The sequence below is a fragment of the Crinia signifera genome, chromosome 9 (genome assembly GCF_055691185.1).
Source record: "Crinia signifera chromosome 9, ASM5569118v1, whole genome shotgun sequence".
Classification (NCBI taxonomy): Eukaryota; Metazoa; Chordata; class Amphibia; order Anura; family Myobatrachidae; genus Crinia; species Crinia signifera.
Window position 1 is genome coordinate 133,861,500 of NC_139225.1, and position 13,110 is coordinate 133,874,609.

The window sequence follows — 13,110 nt, forward strand, 5'->3', positions numbered from 1 at the left end:
AAATAATCTCATAAAAAGGAGGCTCCAAAATCAAGTAGGTGCTCCTTCTATTATGAAGCCTGTGGTTTGGTCAACGTGCACACTAGGGCCACATATAGGATATTTACGAAAACAAAAGAATTGGGGGAATCAATTTTTAGTCACATTTCTCTAGTAAAATCTACTGTGTTCCTTAGAAAAATGTATTAAAATTGCAAATCTGCAAAAAAAATGAAATTTTGAAATTACACCTACACTTTGTTTTAATTCCTGTGAAACACCTAAAGGGTTAACAAACTTCCAAAATGCTGTTTTGAATACTGTGAGGGGTGCAGTTTTTGAAATGGCATCATTTATGGGGGTGTCTCACATACAAGTCCCTCAAAGTCACATCAGAACTGAACTGGTCCCTAAAAAAATCAGTGTTTGAAATTTTCTTGAAAATTTGAGAATTTGCTATTCATATTTTAAGCCTCCTAGTGTCCAAAAAAATTAAAAGGATGTTGAAATAATGATGGAAACATAAAGTAGACATATGGTCTATGTTAGTTATTAACTATTTTGAGTGGTATGATTATTTGTCTCACAAGCAGAAAATTTAACATTTTGAAAATTGCTAAATTTTCCATTTTTTTGCGACATTTTGGTATTTTTCACAAAAAAACACAGACTGTATCAACCCAAATTTACCACTAACTTGAAGTACAATGTGTCACGAGAAAACAATCTCAAAATCACTGGGATAAGTAAAAGCAAAAAAAAGTTATCCCCACTTAAGTGATACCTGTCAGATTTGAAAAAAAGGGCTCTGTCAGGAAGGCAAAAACAGGCTGCGGCGGGAAGGGGTTAAGGACTGCTCAAACTTACCAAAGTTTTCTTTTCTGAAATTTAAGGACGTAGTTGCTCTAATATAATTATCTTCGTTAAAGTTTAATTCAAATGTGATCATATTGTGAGGGGTCAGAGGGTCAGGTTGGTAACCAGTAATATCAGCCGCCAACGCTGACATGATTACTGTTAATTGGTAAAAGTACTAAATACATAACATGGCATTGCATGTAAGTCTATTACATGTAGGATTTGTTGAGTTAGGCTCTTAAGAACCATAAAAGCATGGTTGTCTACTTCAGGGAGAAAATGCTCTGTTCCTGGACTTGTCCCTGGTGATGTATGATTGCCAGCACCTGTGGTGAAACACCTTTCTTATCAATTACCTAGCTCACCACAGGTGATGGTAATCATACATTACCAGGGAAGTCCAGGAGCAGAGCATTTTCTCCCTGGAGGGGGTCAGGTAGGCAAGTATGAGACAATGCCAGCTGCCATTTATTGGGAAATGTTTACTTTTTGTCCATTTTCTATGTCCGCCATGTTTACTGAGGGCAAGAAGAATCGGTAGTAACGTATTGAAGAACTAACAACGACAGGAAAGCTCTTCGACAAAAGGCAGCTGCTGTGCCCAACTCTACATTCGCTGTTATTGCCCTATGAACAGGTTAACCCAACCAGCAGCTCACTTTCCTCAGGTGACATTTTCCAAGATGGCGGCACTGAGCCCCTCCAGGACGCTACGTTAGACGTGTGCGCTGTGCGTGGTGACGTAACGTGCGGCATGTGTTGTGTCTTGCAGTTGCCGATTCATTGTGAAGAGATGGCGGTGAACGGGGCGGACGCTGCTGGGCTGAGACAAGTGGCCGCCATGTATGAGCTGCTTAAAGCGGAGTGGAACAAAAAGAGTCCGAACCTGAGCAAGTGCGGGGACGTGCTGGGGAAGCTGAAGGTACAGTACGCGGCGTGAGCCGGGGACGCGGGCAGGTCATGTCCGGGGTCGGTGATCAGTGGGGCATAGGTACTGGCAGGGCTGGTTGTCAGCAAGGGCTTAGGGACTGGGAGGGCTGGTTGTCAGCAAGGGCTTAGGGACAGGGAGGGCTGGTGATTGGCAGGGTTATAGGCACTGGCAGGGCTATTGATCAAGGGAGGGTAGGGGGGAATAGGGACTGGCAGGGCTGGTGATCAAAGGGGGCATAGGGACTGGCAGGTGATCCACGAGCGGTGGCATAGAGACTGGCAGGACTGGTGATCAACTGGGGCAATAAGGACTGACATGGCTGGTGTTTGGCAGGGGTATAGGGACTGGCAGGGCTGGTGATCAACGAGGGCCTTAGGGTCTGATAGGGCTGGTTTGGCAGGGGTATAGGGACTGACAGGGTTGGTGATCAAATGGGGGACGTAGGGACTGGCAGGGCTGGTGATGAATGAGGGGCATATAGGGCACTGGCATTGCAGGTGATTGGCTGGTTATCACCATTTGCAGTAGTTCCCAAACTTTTTAAAATCCTGATGTCCACAGTCCAAGAGTATTGGTGTGTTTTTTTTTTTTTTCATGGCACCCCTCTGGGCCACAACTTTCTTACTGTGAAATTCAGAAAAATATATAACATGTATGTAATATGTCTATTTGTCATCATAAGACTCAGTTATGTGGTGAGAGACGAGAGTAGTTTGTTGGTCCATATATTTCATGATTGGAATATGAAGCACTAGTTAAACGTTACATTGACAATAATTTGAATGGGTATGGGTAAAATCCGGAATCGGATAAGACACCGGAATGCCGGACTGGACATCAAACTTTGCATTCCGGAGCTTGTAGTATCCGGTCCGGGGGTGTCCTGTCCGGGGGTGCTCCATCTGATGAGGCTGCTCTCGCACCTGTCACCTGGGAGAGGAGAGGGGGGAGAATACAGCCTCACCGCATGGTCCGGGGGTGTAATAAAAACTGGAACGTTCCAGACCACACGGGGAGGCTGTAATCACCCCTTCCCCATGTCCCTGGTGTGAGCAATCACAGGCATCCCCCCGGACAAGACACCCCCCGCATGGGACACCCCTCGGACCAGACACTATAAGCTCCGGAATGCAGAGTTTGATGTCTGGTCCGGCGTTTCGGTGTCTTATCCGGGTCCGGTTTTTACTTAGTCCCTAATTTGAATTGGTATTGGACCTGCAAATCAGGCATTCCTGCAAGTACCCAGAAGCACCCCAAGCGTTTGAGAACCACTGGCAGGGCTAGTGATCACTGGGGGACGTAGGGACTGGCAGGACACTTCTACATACATAAGATGAGGTGTTGCGGCTTGTTTTACAGACGAATCCTCAGCGTGAGATGCCTGGTGTGAGTGAGCTGCAGGGCTCGTGCAACCATGTTAACATTTCATGTATGTGAAGTGCTACAATGTAAAGTGAACAGGAGGTATTTGGTTGTTTTGGACTCCCAGCGCTGAGGCTGTACTTATGGTGGGTACAAGCAGAAATCAGCAGGGGTAGGGCTTTGCTTTGCAGCTGTGCGCAATCACCAGGTGCTTCCCTATTGCAGCACTCCGAGCACTTGGCAATGGAGAAGCTGCTTTATACAGCTAATCATGTGCATCCAGTTGCGAGCATGTGGCCATCGCAGCCAGCCCGGTAAACAATTGAATAGCTCCAGTCACTGTAGATGGGAGCTGTGGGTGGCCAAACAAATGACTTCACCCTATAGAATGCATATTCAGCACATTGAATTCCGACTGTCGAGTTACTGGATCGGATAAAAACTGCAGCATTCCGATAGTCGGGGCATTCCGACAGTCGGAATCCCGGATTGAATACCCCCCTAAAGTGCGCTGTGATGCTATATTTTCATGGTGACAGTGCAGAGATTAAATCCTGGTTGCTTCGGGTTCCTCCCACACGCCAACAACATACTAATGAGTTCTGCCTTTTAGCCAATTAGCATTCATGTGTGTGACTTTAGACTGTACACTCCAATGGGACAGGGACTAAATGAATGACCCGTGTTCTCTGTACGGCACTGGGTAACTTAGTGGCATTATTAGTGTTCATTTTATCACCCTGCAGAACCCATGCAGTTCATCTTTCCTGCCAGGGGTGTCACATTCTGCTGTGATGCCTCTAGCACCGTTTGGTCTGTATTTCAGCAGAAAGAGGCCATACTGTACTAGTGGCACGGCAGCAGATTGTGACACCCCAGTGTGTGTGTGTGTGTGTGTGTGTGTGTCAGAAGAATCAGACAGCGGCACTCAATAGGGATTTTTTCAGCGTGTATATTGTAGAAAGCAAACCAACGTTTTGGGGTCTTTGTCACCCCCTTTGTCAAGGTACAAGTGCAATCCTTGACAAAGGGGTGACAAAGACCCCAAAACGTTGGCTTGCTTTCTACAATATACACGCTGAAAAAATCCCTATTGAGTGCCGCTGTCTGATTCTTCCGACCTTTACAATACTGACCCAGAGGGCACCAGGGTAATTTGGACCCAGCTGAGAGAGTGCCAGTAATTTGGACCCAGCGGCAGGAGGTCCGGGCTGGCTGAAGCGCTCATGGGCTGTGGATGCAGCATCGTGTGGGGCGGGCAGTCAGCAGTGTCTGGGAAGCACTGAGCGGACAGCTGCGGCAGAACGCAAAAAAAAAAAACCCATAATGGTCTCTCAGCCAATCAGCGGCAGGCCTATCTTTTGAGTTTTATTTTCACGCTCTGGCGCCGCTGTGTCCGCTCAGCACTTCCCGAACACTGCAGACTGCCAGCCCCACACGTCGCTGCACCTGCAGCCCTGACCCCACACTGCACGCCCCCTCAACATAGGTGTGTGTCAGTGGTGTTTCACCGATGGCACACACCTTCGGATCGGACCAACATGTTGTGGGTGCTAAAAAGCACCCGCAATGTGCCTCTGATGGGTCCGATCCAACAAATTAAACCTGCTGCAGGTTCAATCTGTAGGGTCCAACCCGATGCACACGGGACTCCGCATCGGGTAGGATGGGGTACCAAACACATCCAATTTCTGGGCCCAATCAGTTTGAGTCGAGGGAAATCGGATAAGGGGATGGGGGCCTTAAGTTATACAGAGTACCCTGTATTGCCACATTTGCAAATCTGATGAAGCTCCGCTAGGCGAAGTGTACACTGACCTAACAACTCAGTGTGTTTGACTCCCTTTTCCCCTCCCCATGTATACATTGTATTGATCTGTGTCTAGCTGTAATTGACAGAACGAGCGTACGCCAGTTTTCACTGGGATCGCACGCCTGTTTCAAGCCGCGGTGTGTAACGTCTGCACCGCTGCTTACTGCTCACAGAGCAGACGGGAGACGGACGGCGCTGTTACTTACACGCCGCCGCCCGCATAGCTCTGTGATAGCCGCTTATTGCTCACAGAGCAGACGGGAGACGGACGGCGCTGTTACTCACACGCCGCCGCCCGCATAGCTCTGTGACACTTAGCCGCTACTATATTCGCCTCCCCACAGCAGTATGAGAGTGACATAGGAGTAGCAGTTCTAGTCAGCTCTCACCCGCTGGGAAGGCATTCAGCCGCATAGGCACACTTACAGGACTGGCAACGGCAGTATTCAAGCAGAGTCTTAACTCGATATATACCTACTAAACCTTGCCAATTACCTGTGAATTTGTGCTGCCCTTCCCCCCAGCAGGGTTCAGGAGCAAAATTGTACTTATTTATTTTTCCATATACCCGGTGGGAATTTAGCAGTACCATTTAAACTACAAAATTTTGTGTCAAATTAAACATCATTAGACAAGTAGCAGGCTAAGTGACTAAGTAAATAGCTGACAGGAATTGAATGAAGTGCTGAGCACTCAGATATTTGAAGTTTGAATTTCCTGCCAGTTGTGCCACAGTAGCACTTATCACTGACATCCATAGGGGATACTCGGGGAATTGGGCCACACTGAGTAAGGATAAATCTTTATCCTTTTTTATCATTACACTGTCTGTGTTATATGTTGTCACGTGTTTGTCAATATTTTCGCCTCTTTGTCTTTTAATAAATATTCAATAAAGGCTATATTTTAATAAACTCTGCGAACTGAGGTGCACCACACAGCGACATTTCTTCTCTTTCTTTTTGAACATTTGCAAATCTGTTGAACAAGAAGACACTTTTTTTTTCAAAAGCATTCTAGGATACATCTGGCATCACGTGGGCACAAATGACAGCCAAGGCAGATATTGGGCGGCTATGTTGGCCTATGTGTGGGCACATTTTTCTAAATATCTTATGTCTGATTGTTTTTTTTTTTTTTTTATCTTTTGCAGCTGGCTCTTTTGGAACAGAACTTTTTACCCACTTCCAGCGTCAAACTGACCAAACAGCAGCTCGTCCTGGCCAGTAAGTAGCACTTGCTCTGTGGGTTGTAAGCTTGAGTTCCCCACAGGAAAAAACATTAAGTGCTGGGGTATGTGATAGTGGGGCAGATGTATTAAGCCTGGTGAAAAGATAAAGTGGAAGGTGATAATGCAGCAGCCAATCACCACCTTACTGTCATTTTTTAAACATATCTGATTGGCTCTGGTGCGTTCTACTTTATCTCCAACTTATCTCTTCACCAGAATTGATACATCTGCCCCAGTGTGAAGAGCCCATAGTAAATCAGGTGTTGTAGCTCCCTGCCACACACGTTGTGCCCGCTACTATGCGCATTTTACACTTTACTGCTGTTCTATCGCTAATTGCTCTTTTTTATTTTTTTTCAGGGGACATCCTGGAAATTGGTGCCCAATGGAGCATTCTGAAGAAAGACATCCCTTCATTTGAAAGATATATGGCCCAGCTGAAATGTTACTATTTTGACTATAAGTAAGATTACATTTAGTTTTGCAGTAAAAACTATATTGGGCGGGATCGTAGGGGCCAAATCCATATATTGCGATGTGCTTTCGGAACCCCACAGGCTAATATATATGGAGGTATCCAGATATTTGCAGCCCAAAGAGGTGGGAGCAAACACAAGCAAGCTTTCTATGCCTTAGCCACTGAACTGGCGATGTTGCATTTAATGCGACCTCAACCAGAAGTGCTTCAGCTGTGATGGGTCCCCGCTACCACGCTCTGGGCCATGGCTTTCAAAGAGGAGATCTGTTCTTACCGGCTCTCCTATTACTTCCCGGATTCCTTGGGAGCGATGCTGCAGCCTGGGATTGGCAGCATCACTTTTGGAATTGTGCCCCAGAATACCTTGCAAACAGCATTCTGGAGCATATGTGCGGCTCTCTGTCTGTCATTGTCCTTATTTCCTGGGAGTAAAGGGTTTCCCCGCACAAATGGAATTCTCTGATTGCCTTTACGGCCCTTTATATGTCCTGTGTATGCTGCAGCCAGTAGACCAGGCTGACCATCGGATATCCACAAACGTAGGTCTGTACAGGTAGTAAATGTAACTACTATAGGAAATCCATGAGATATAACATTATACACACACAGCTATAATTACATGATCCTTAAATGAAATAAAAGCAGTCTATAAAAAATCTTGTGCGAGGGGGAAAAAAACTAAATGTTGTGTAAAAGGATTGGTAACTTCAAAATACCTGCAAAAGAGTTTAAAGCGTCCTTAAATGGTCATATGAAAATAAATATAACAAGCTTCCAAATTTTGCGTGACTACAGTGGTATTGGATATATCTATCTATTCTGAAGTTGGGGTGCAGTGACCTAGTTTATTATGGTGCGTTTTTAGCCCCCTGTGTGTGTGTACATAAACTGGAGGCGGAGCAGAATGTAAGTAGTGAATGTTCTGTCTCATTTCAGGGAAGAGCTCCCGGAATCTGCGTACAAGCACCAGCTGCTCGGCCTCAATCTCCTCTTCCTCTTGTCACAGAACAGAGTGGCTGAGTTTCACACAGAGCTGGAACGGCTCCCGGCCAAAGAGATCCAGGCAAATGTTTACATAAAACACCCGGTTTCTCTAGAACAGGTATCTATCCTCCAGGTGCCGGGCAGGAGCAGTCCTGATTGGATGACCCATCGGTCTATACGACAATATAATTGGATAACCTGATTGTTTCTGTCCTTTAGTACTTGATGGAGGGAAGTTATAACAAAGTGTTTCTGGCCAAAGGGAATATACCGGCGGAGAGTTACACATTCTTCATCGACATCCTGCTGGACACAATAAGGTCAGTCTCCTAGCAATTCTGCGATGCAGGTGAGGCTGATGTTACATGTGCAGAGAGATAGATCGGGGTAAGTTCTTTTGTTTCTGTGCTGGGTAAATACTGTCTGCTTTATTTTTATCCTGCAATATAGACCAGTTTGAACACACCCCTCCATAATCTAACTCTCTGCACGTGTTACATCTACCCCACCTGAAGTGCAGCATGGTTTTGCCCATTTGCTAAATTAGGCACTAAGTCAATGGTTCCCAAACTGTGCCTAGGCAGCCTGGGTGCCTCGAGTATGGGGTCCATGACAAAAAAAAAAAAAAAAAATTATGCTCAAAGGGATAGGCATAACCAGTGCTGGTGGCTGCCAATCAGAACCACCGTTATGTTCCCCACCACATAACTGAGGTTGACAGTTAAGCACAATTTACTTTTTATTTATCCATAAGAAACTTTTTGACTGGGGTGCCTTGAACAAATGCTGATGTTCTAGGGCACCCTTGTCAAGATGGTTTGGGAACCAATGCCCTAAGTGAATTGGCTCCCAGCCACTTGAGACAGCAGCAAATAATTAGCCAGTATAATATATATCTATATATCTTAAAGATCGGTGGTAATAACTAACTGTGTTCTTGTTCCAGGGATGAGATTGCAGGCTGCATTGAGAAGGCCTATGAAAAGGTCTTATTCAATGAGGCCACAAGGATATTATTCTTTAATACTCCGAAAAAAATGACCGATTATGCAAAGAAGGTGCGTATGTCTATTCTTGCTCACTTGACTTTAACTGGATCGATTTCACCAGGTCAGGAGAATACATCTCCTGTGATCAGGGAACCAATTGCAGAGATTGTCTGCAACCAGAATCTTTAAATGCAGCTTATTAATGTTTTGATGATATTTATCATTGTTTTAAACCTTGATCGCTACCTTGATTATCCCTTTTGGGGGTGTTCTTGTTTTAAATAAATTTAGATGTGTTGAGTTGACATAAAGAGTCATGCCATGCCTTTCAGTGTCTGGTTAATGGTTTTCCAGCATAGTCACTGGCACGGGAAGACCACTGTACTCGCATATGGAGGATGGCGGTTTGTGTCCTGGGTCAAAAGCTCCTTTTGAATTAATAGGCTGTATTATCATCATTGGCTTTCTGTGGTCTATGGGTTGCCACTGCTGGATACTGTCACTAGGTCGACTCGATTAAGATCTACATACATTGGGTCGGCAACTGAAATAGGTCGACATGGTTGGATGGTCAACACAAGCATTAGGATGAAAAGGTCGACGTGAGTTTTTTTTTTTTTTTTTTTTTTGGAGCCAACAGGCCTGCTACGGCACGGTGGGAGAATATAGTAGTGTGCCGAGCGCAGCGGTACACTTAGACGTTGACTGTCGACATTCGGGACAAAAAACTGAAAAACTCATTTACTCAACCTTCGTGTTGACCTAATGTTTGTCAACCTACCAACCCTGTCCATCTTGGCCATGTTGATCTCTTTCCGTTCGACCTAATGTATGTCTACCTTAAGTGAGTCGACTTTCTGACCCATACCCGCCATCTAAATGCCATGGGGCACAGGCTTGGGAAGATTGCTGTGGAGAGTCTGTTAAAGCGTCTCCCTTTGTTGTTTTCTCCGCAGCGCGGTTGGGTACTGGGCCCAAATAGCTACTACAGCTTCAGCAGCCAACAACAGAATCCGGAGGAGGCCACAATCCCTTCCACAGAACTAGCCAAACAAGTGATCGAATACGCCCGCCAGCTGGAGATGATTGTATAAACCACGGGAGGTTGCCCCGCCCCCTTCCCGCTTGTGTTCTCTGTTCCGGCCTGCACACTCGCTGGTCTCACTCTTATTTTTATAGACCATAGATCAGGGCAGGGGATCTTTTTGTAAGACTATACAGTTCATTAATGAATCGGTGTCCTCTCTTCAGACCAGTCGGACGGAGACCCATTATTCCGTAACTCCATCATACAGAAGAAGCCTTATTCTGCACAGAGAAGGAATTATTCAGTCATTATAAAGAGATGCATTCATTGTGTTGCACCACACACAAATAATGTTGCAATAAATTATTTCTGGTTTCTTACTGGTGAAATGCTGCTCTTGCAGGTTTGGGCAGTGTCACGCAGGCACTTTGTACGCTTGGATTAAGAATTGGCACATGGCTTTTAAATCTTCAACTTACTAGCCCAAAATAATCAATGTTCGAGCAGGCGTAAGAGCATAAATGCACTGCAGTCTACAGTCTGTGTGTTTCTGCAAGGTCTTACTGCTTGGGTGACCGCTATTTTATTGGTCTGTACATGAAGGTCCTAAATGCCATATACTGTATGTATATCTGCCTAACAGAAGCACAAAGTGGCATTGTGACATTGCTCTCAATCCTGTGTGTATTTCATGTGGTTATAGCAGGGATGAAGAACCTGTGGCTCTCCAGCGGTTTTTGAATTGCACATCCCAGCATGCCATGCAACAGTTTTAGCATGGTCAAATAGCAAAACTGTAGCAGTTCATGCTGGGATGTCTAGTTCAACAACAGCTGGAGGGCCAATGGTTACCTATCCCTGGGTTATTGACTCTAATACCTATTAGACAAGACATCTACACACGTGTGATCTGCCTATACTGTGTAACCAGGGGACACCTATTCTGAGACAGGGCACCAAATCAAATGCCAGGCAATGGACCTTATTCACTGGTTTTTTTTATTTTCTACTGTGTTCTGGCCTAAATCATATAGGACTCCTGTGGGGTGCTCAATTTACCAAACTGGGGAGCGGTCACTTGTGATGGCTCTGGGTAGCACAAAGTATACAGCCTTGTTACCATGTCATTATCTGAAACCTTATCAAAGACTGAGTTGAAACATTGTATTTAAAACATAACAAGAAAATAAAACTTGATCTTTTGTGAAGATTTGATGTGTTACTGAATTGTGTAACTTTTGTACATTGCTAGTATGGCTTGTGTGTGCTGTGGGACCAGCCGGTTCCCAGCAGGAAAGCTACAGGAGTTATTAGGTGGGAAGGTTCCTTATAGTAGTAAGGTAAATAAAGAAACATGACTTCCTCGTATAGTATATTTATGATCATAAAACCCTTTTAATGCAATGGTCTCCAACCCTTTTTGGGGCATGAGCTACTCAAGACAAAATAAACCACCTAAAGAGCTACTAAAATAATAAATAAAAATAAATTGTATAATAATCGAAAAATGCCCTTTACACATTATGCCAGGGCTCGATAAAACCCGGGGGCCAGATTCTGCTTCCTGGCGACCAGATTTGCCAGGAAGCAGAACCCCGGGCAGAGTGGTGGCTTGAATTATGGACAGCAGCGGGCCTCGCAGTGGGTTATAATTAGCTTTCCTGCTAGCTTCCTTTTGCGGGGCGCTGCGCCCTGCCCGTTTTTTTTCTGCTACTTACAGCGCCTTGTGCCCGGCTGCCGATAGGCTGACAGCCGCGCTCATCAATGGGTCAGGACGGAGCAGCCTCTCAGCGCAGCGGGGGGTGGGATGTGGCTGGAAGAGTTGACACGCTGCTAAACTCAGAGCAGCGTGTAAGCTCTTCCAGCTATGCCCCGCCCCCACGCCATGCTGACAGGCCACTCACCTTCTCTGGTGTGAGCGGGTGTCAGCTGTAAAATGCATCCCTGCCACGCTGCTGCTCTCCCATGTACCTGCTCACCCCGCCTCCTCTCCCGCTCAGCGCAGTGCGATCCCCTCTGCTGTGATCAGCTCAGCAGGGACTCACTGGTATGTGCTTTAACTTGCCGCAGAGAGACCCGGCCAAATGCAGGGCAGTACAGCCTGGCTGTAGGGACTCGGGAGGTATATTCTATATTTTTAATGTGGCGCCAATTGGAGCGCGGGTGCCTGAAGCCAGGGTCAGTGATTGGCTGTCTGGCTCATGAGCTGGCGCCTGATTTCAAATGCCTGCTGGGGTCACCCAGTGTAGTGGGAGAAGAGCGACCTCGAGTTCTCCCCTCAATAAGTAAGGAGGCAGCAAAAGATGAGGCCAGGCAGTGGGGGTATTATACTGTATGTGTTTTACTGCTGGCATCAGGGCACTACTAGGGGCATCTTGTGCAGGGCACTACTGGGGGCATTTTGTCGCGCTGCGGACATGCTCTGATATAGCGTCAGCCGGGAGAGTTGTGCACCAGTCTGCTGGCTGTTATATTGAACAGTATAACCCACCGCGGGGCCATCTGCTTACGTGCCTGCTAAATGGGGCACCCGAGGCTGCTGTAAGTGCTCCTGATAGGATAACCAGCCACGGAACCCGCTGCTTATGCAGAGGCTGCTGCCAGCTCTCCCTGCCAATCTCTACCTCCTGGATCCTCATCCATGATCCTGCAATGGTGCCCTCCCCCTCTGTCATTTTTTTTCTCGATCTGCCCCTGCCTGGCATCAAGTCAGAAACCCATATGTGACATAATATGTAATGGGCATTATGGCATGTGGTATTATATGTAATGGGCATTACAGTGTGTGGCATAATTTGTAATGGGCATTACTGTGTTTGATTTACCCTGTACTGGGCATTACGGTGTGTGGTATATGTAATGGGCATTATTGTGTGTGGGATAATGTGTAATGGGCATTACTGTGTTTGGTTTACTCTGTACTGGGCATTATGGTGTGTGATATATGTAATGGGCATTATTGTGTGTGGCATAGTATGCAATAGGTTTTATAGTGTGTGGCATAATGTGTAATGGGCATTGTGGCATGTGGTGTAATGGGTATGTGACATGTAATAGGCATTATGGTGTTACTTTTTGGCGCACACTGTCACTATTTTTTTTCTGGCTCCTACACTTTCATTCTGGCTCCTAAATCTTTTACAAATTTGTGAAGCCCTGCATTATGCCATACACTGTCATGCGGAAGGGGGTTTGGAGTGAATTGCGCTGCTGGTTACAGATAATCAGACAATAGTACACACTGACTGGCTGAATAAAGATGAGTTCTGGACACACTGTAGCTTTTTTATATATATAAATCTTTATCTGAAAAAAAACATAATACAGAAACATACAATATATAAAAACAATATAAAATATAGCGAGAGTTGGGATCCCAATTAATTAGCTAATTAGCTTTTAATGAGTTCTCAGCAATACACTTTAGCTCAGCAGTATTAGGCAAAATTATGCAGAGA

General features: G+C 45.7%; 1 protein-coding gene across 1 annotated transcript; it reads left to right on the plus strand.

The window, feature by feature from the left end:
• The first annotated feature begins 1,451 nt into the window (after positions 1-1,451).
• PSMD8 (proteasome 26S subunit, non-ATPase 8) lies at positions 1,452-10,860 on the plus strand. Its single transcript, XM_083159877.1, has 8 exons — positions 1,452-1,505; positions 1,610-1,759; positions 6,097-6,169; positions 6,535-6,637; positions 7,589-7,754; positions 7,856-7,956; positions 8,583-8,694; positions 9,582-10,860. The coding sequence occupies exons 1-8, from the start codon at positions 1,467-1,469 to the stop codon at positions 9,717-9,719; spliced, it is 882 nt and encodes a 293-aa protein (XP_083016003.1). The 5' UTR covers positions 1,452-1,466; the 3' UTR covers positions 9,720-10,860.
• The last annotated feature ends 2,250 nt before the right edge of the window (positions 10,861-13,110 follow it).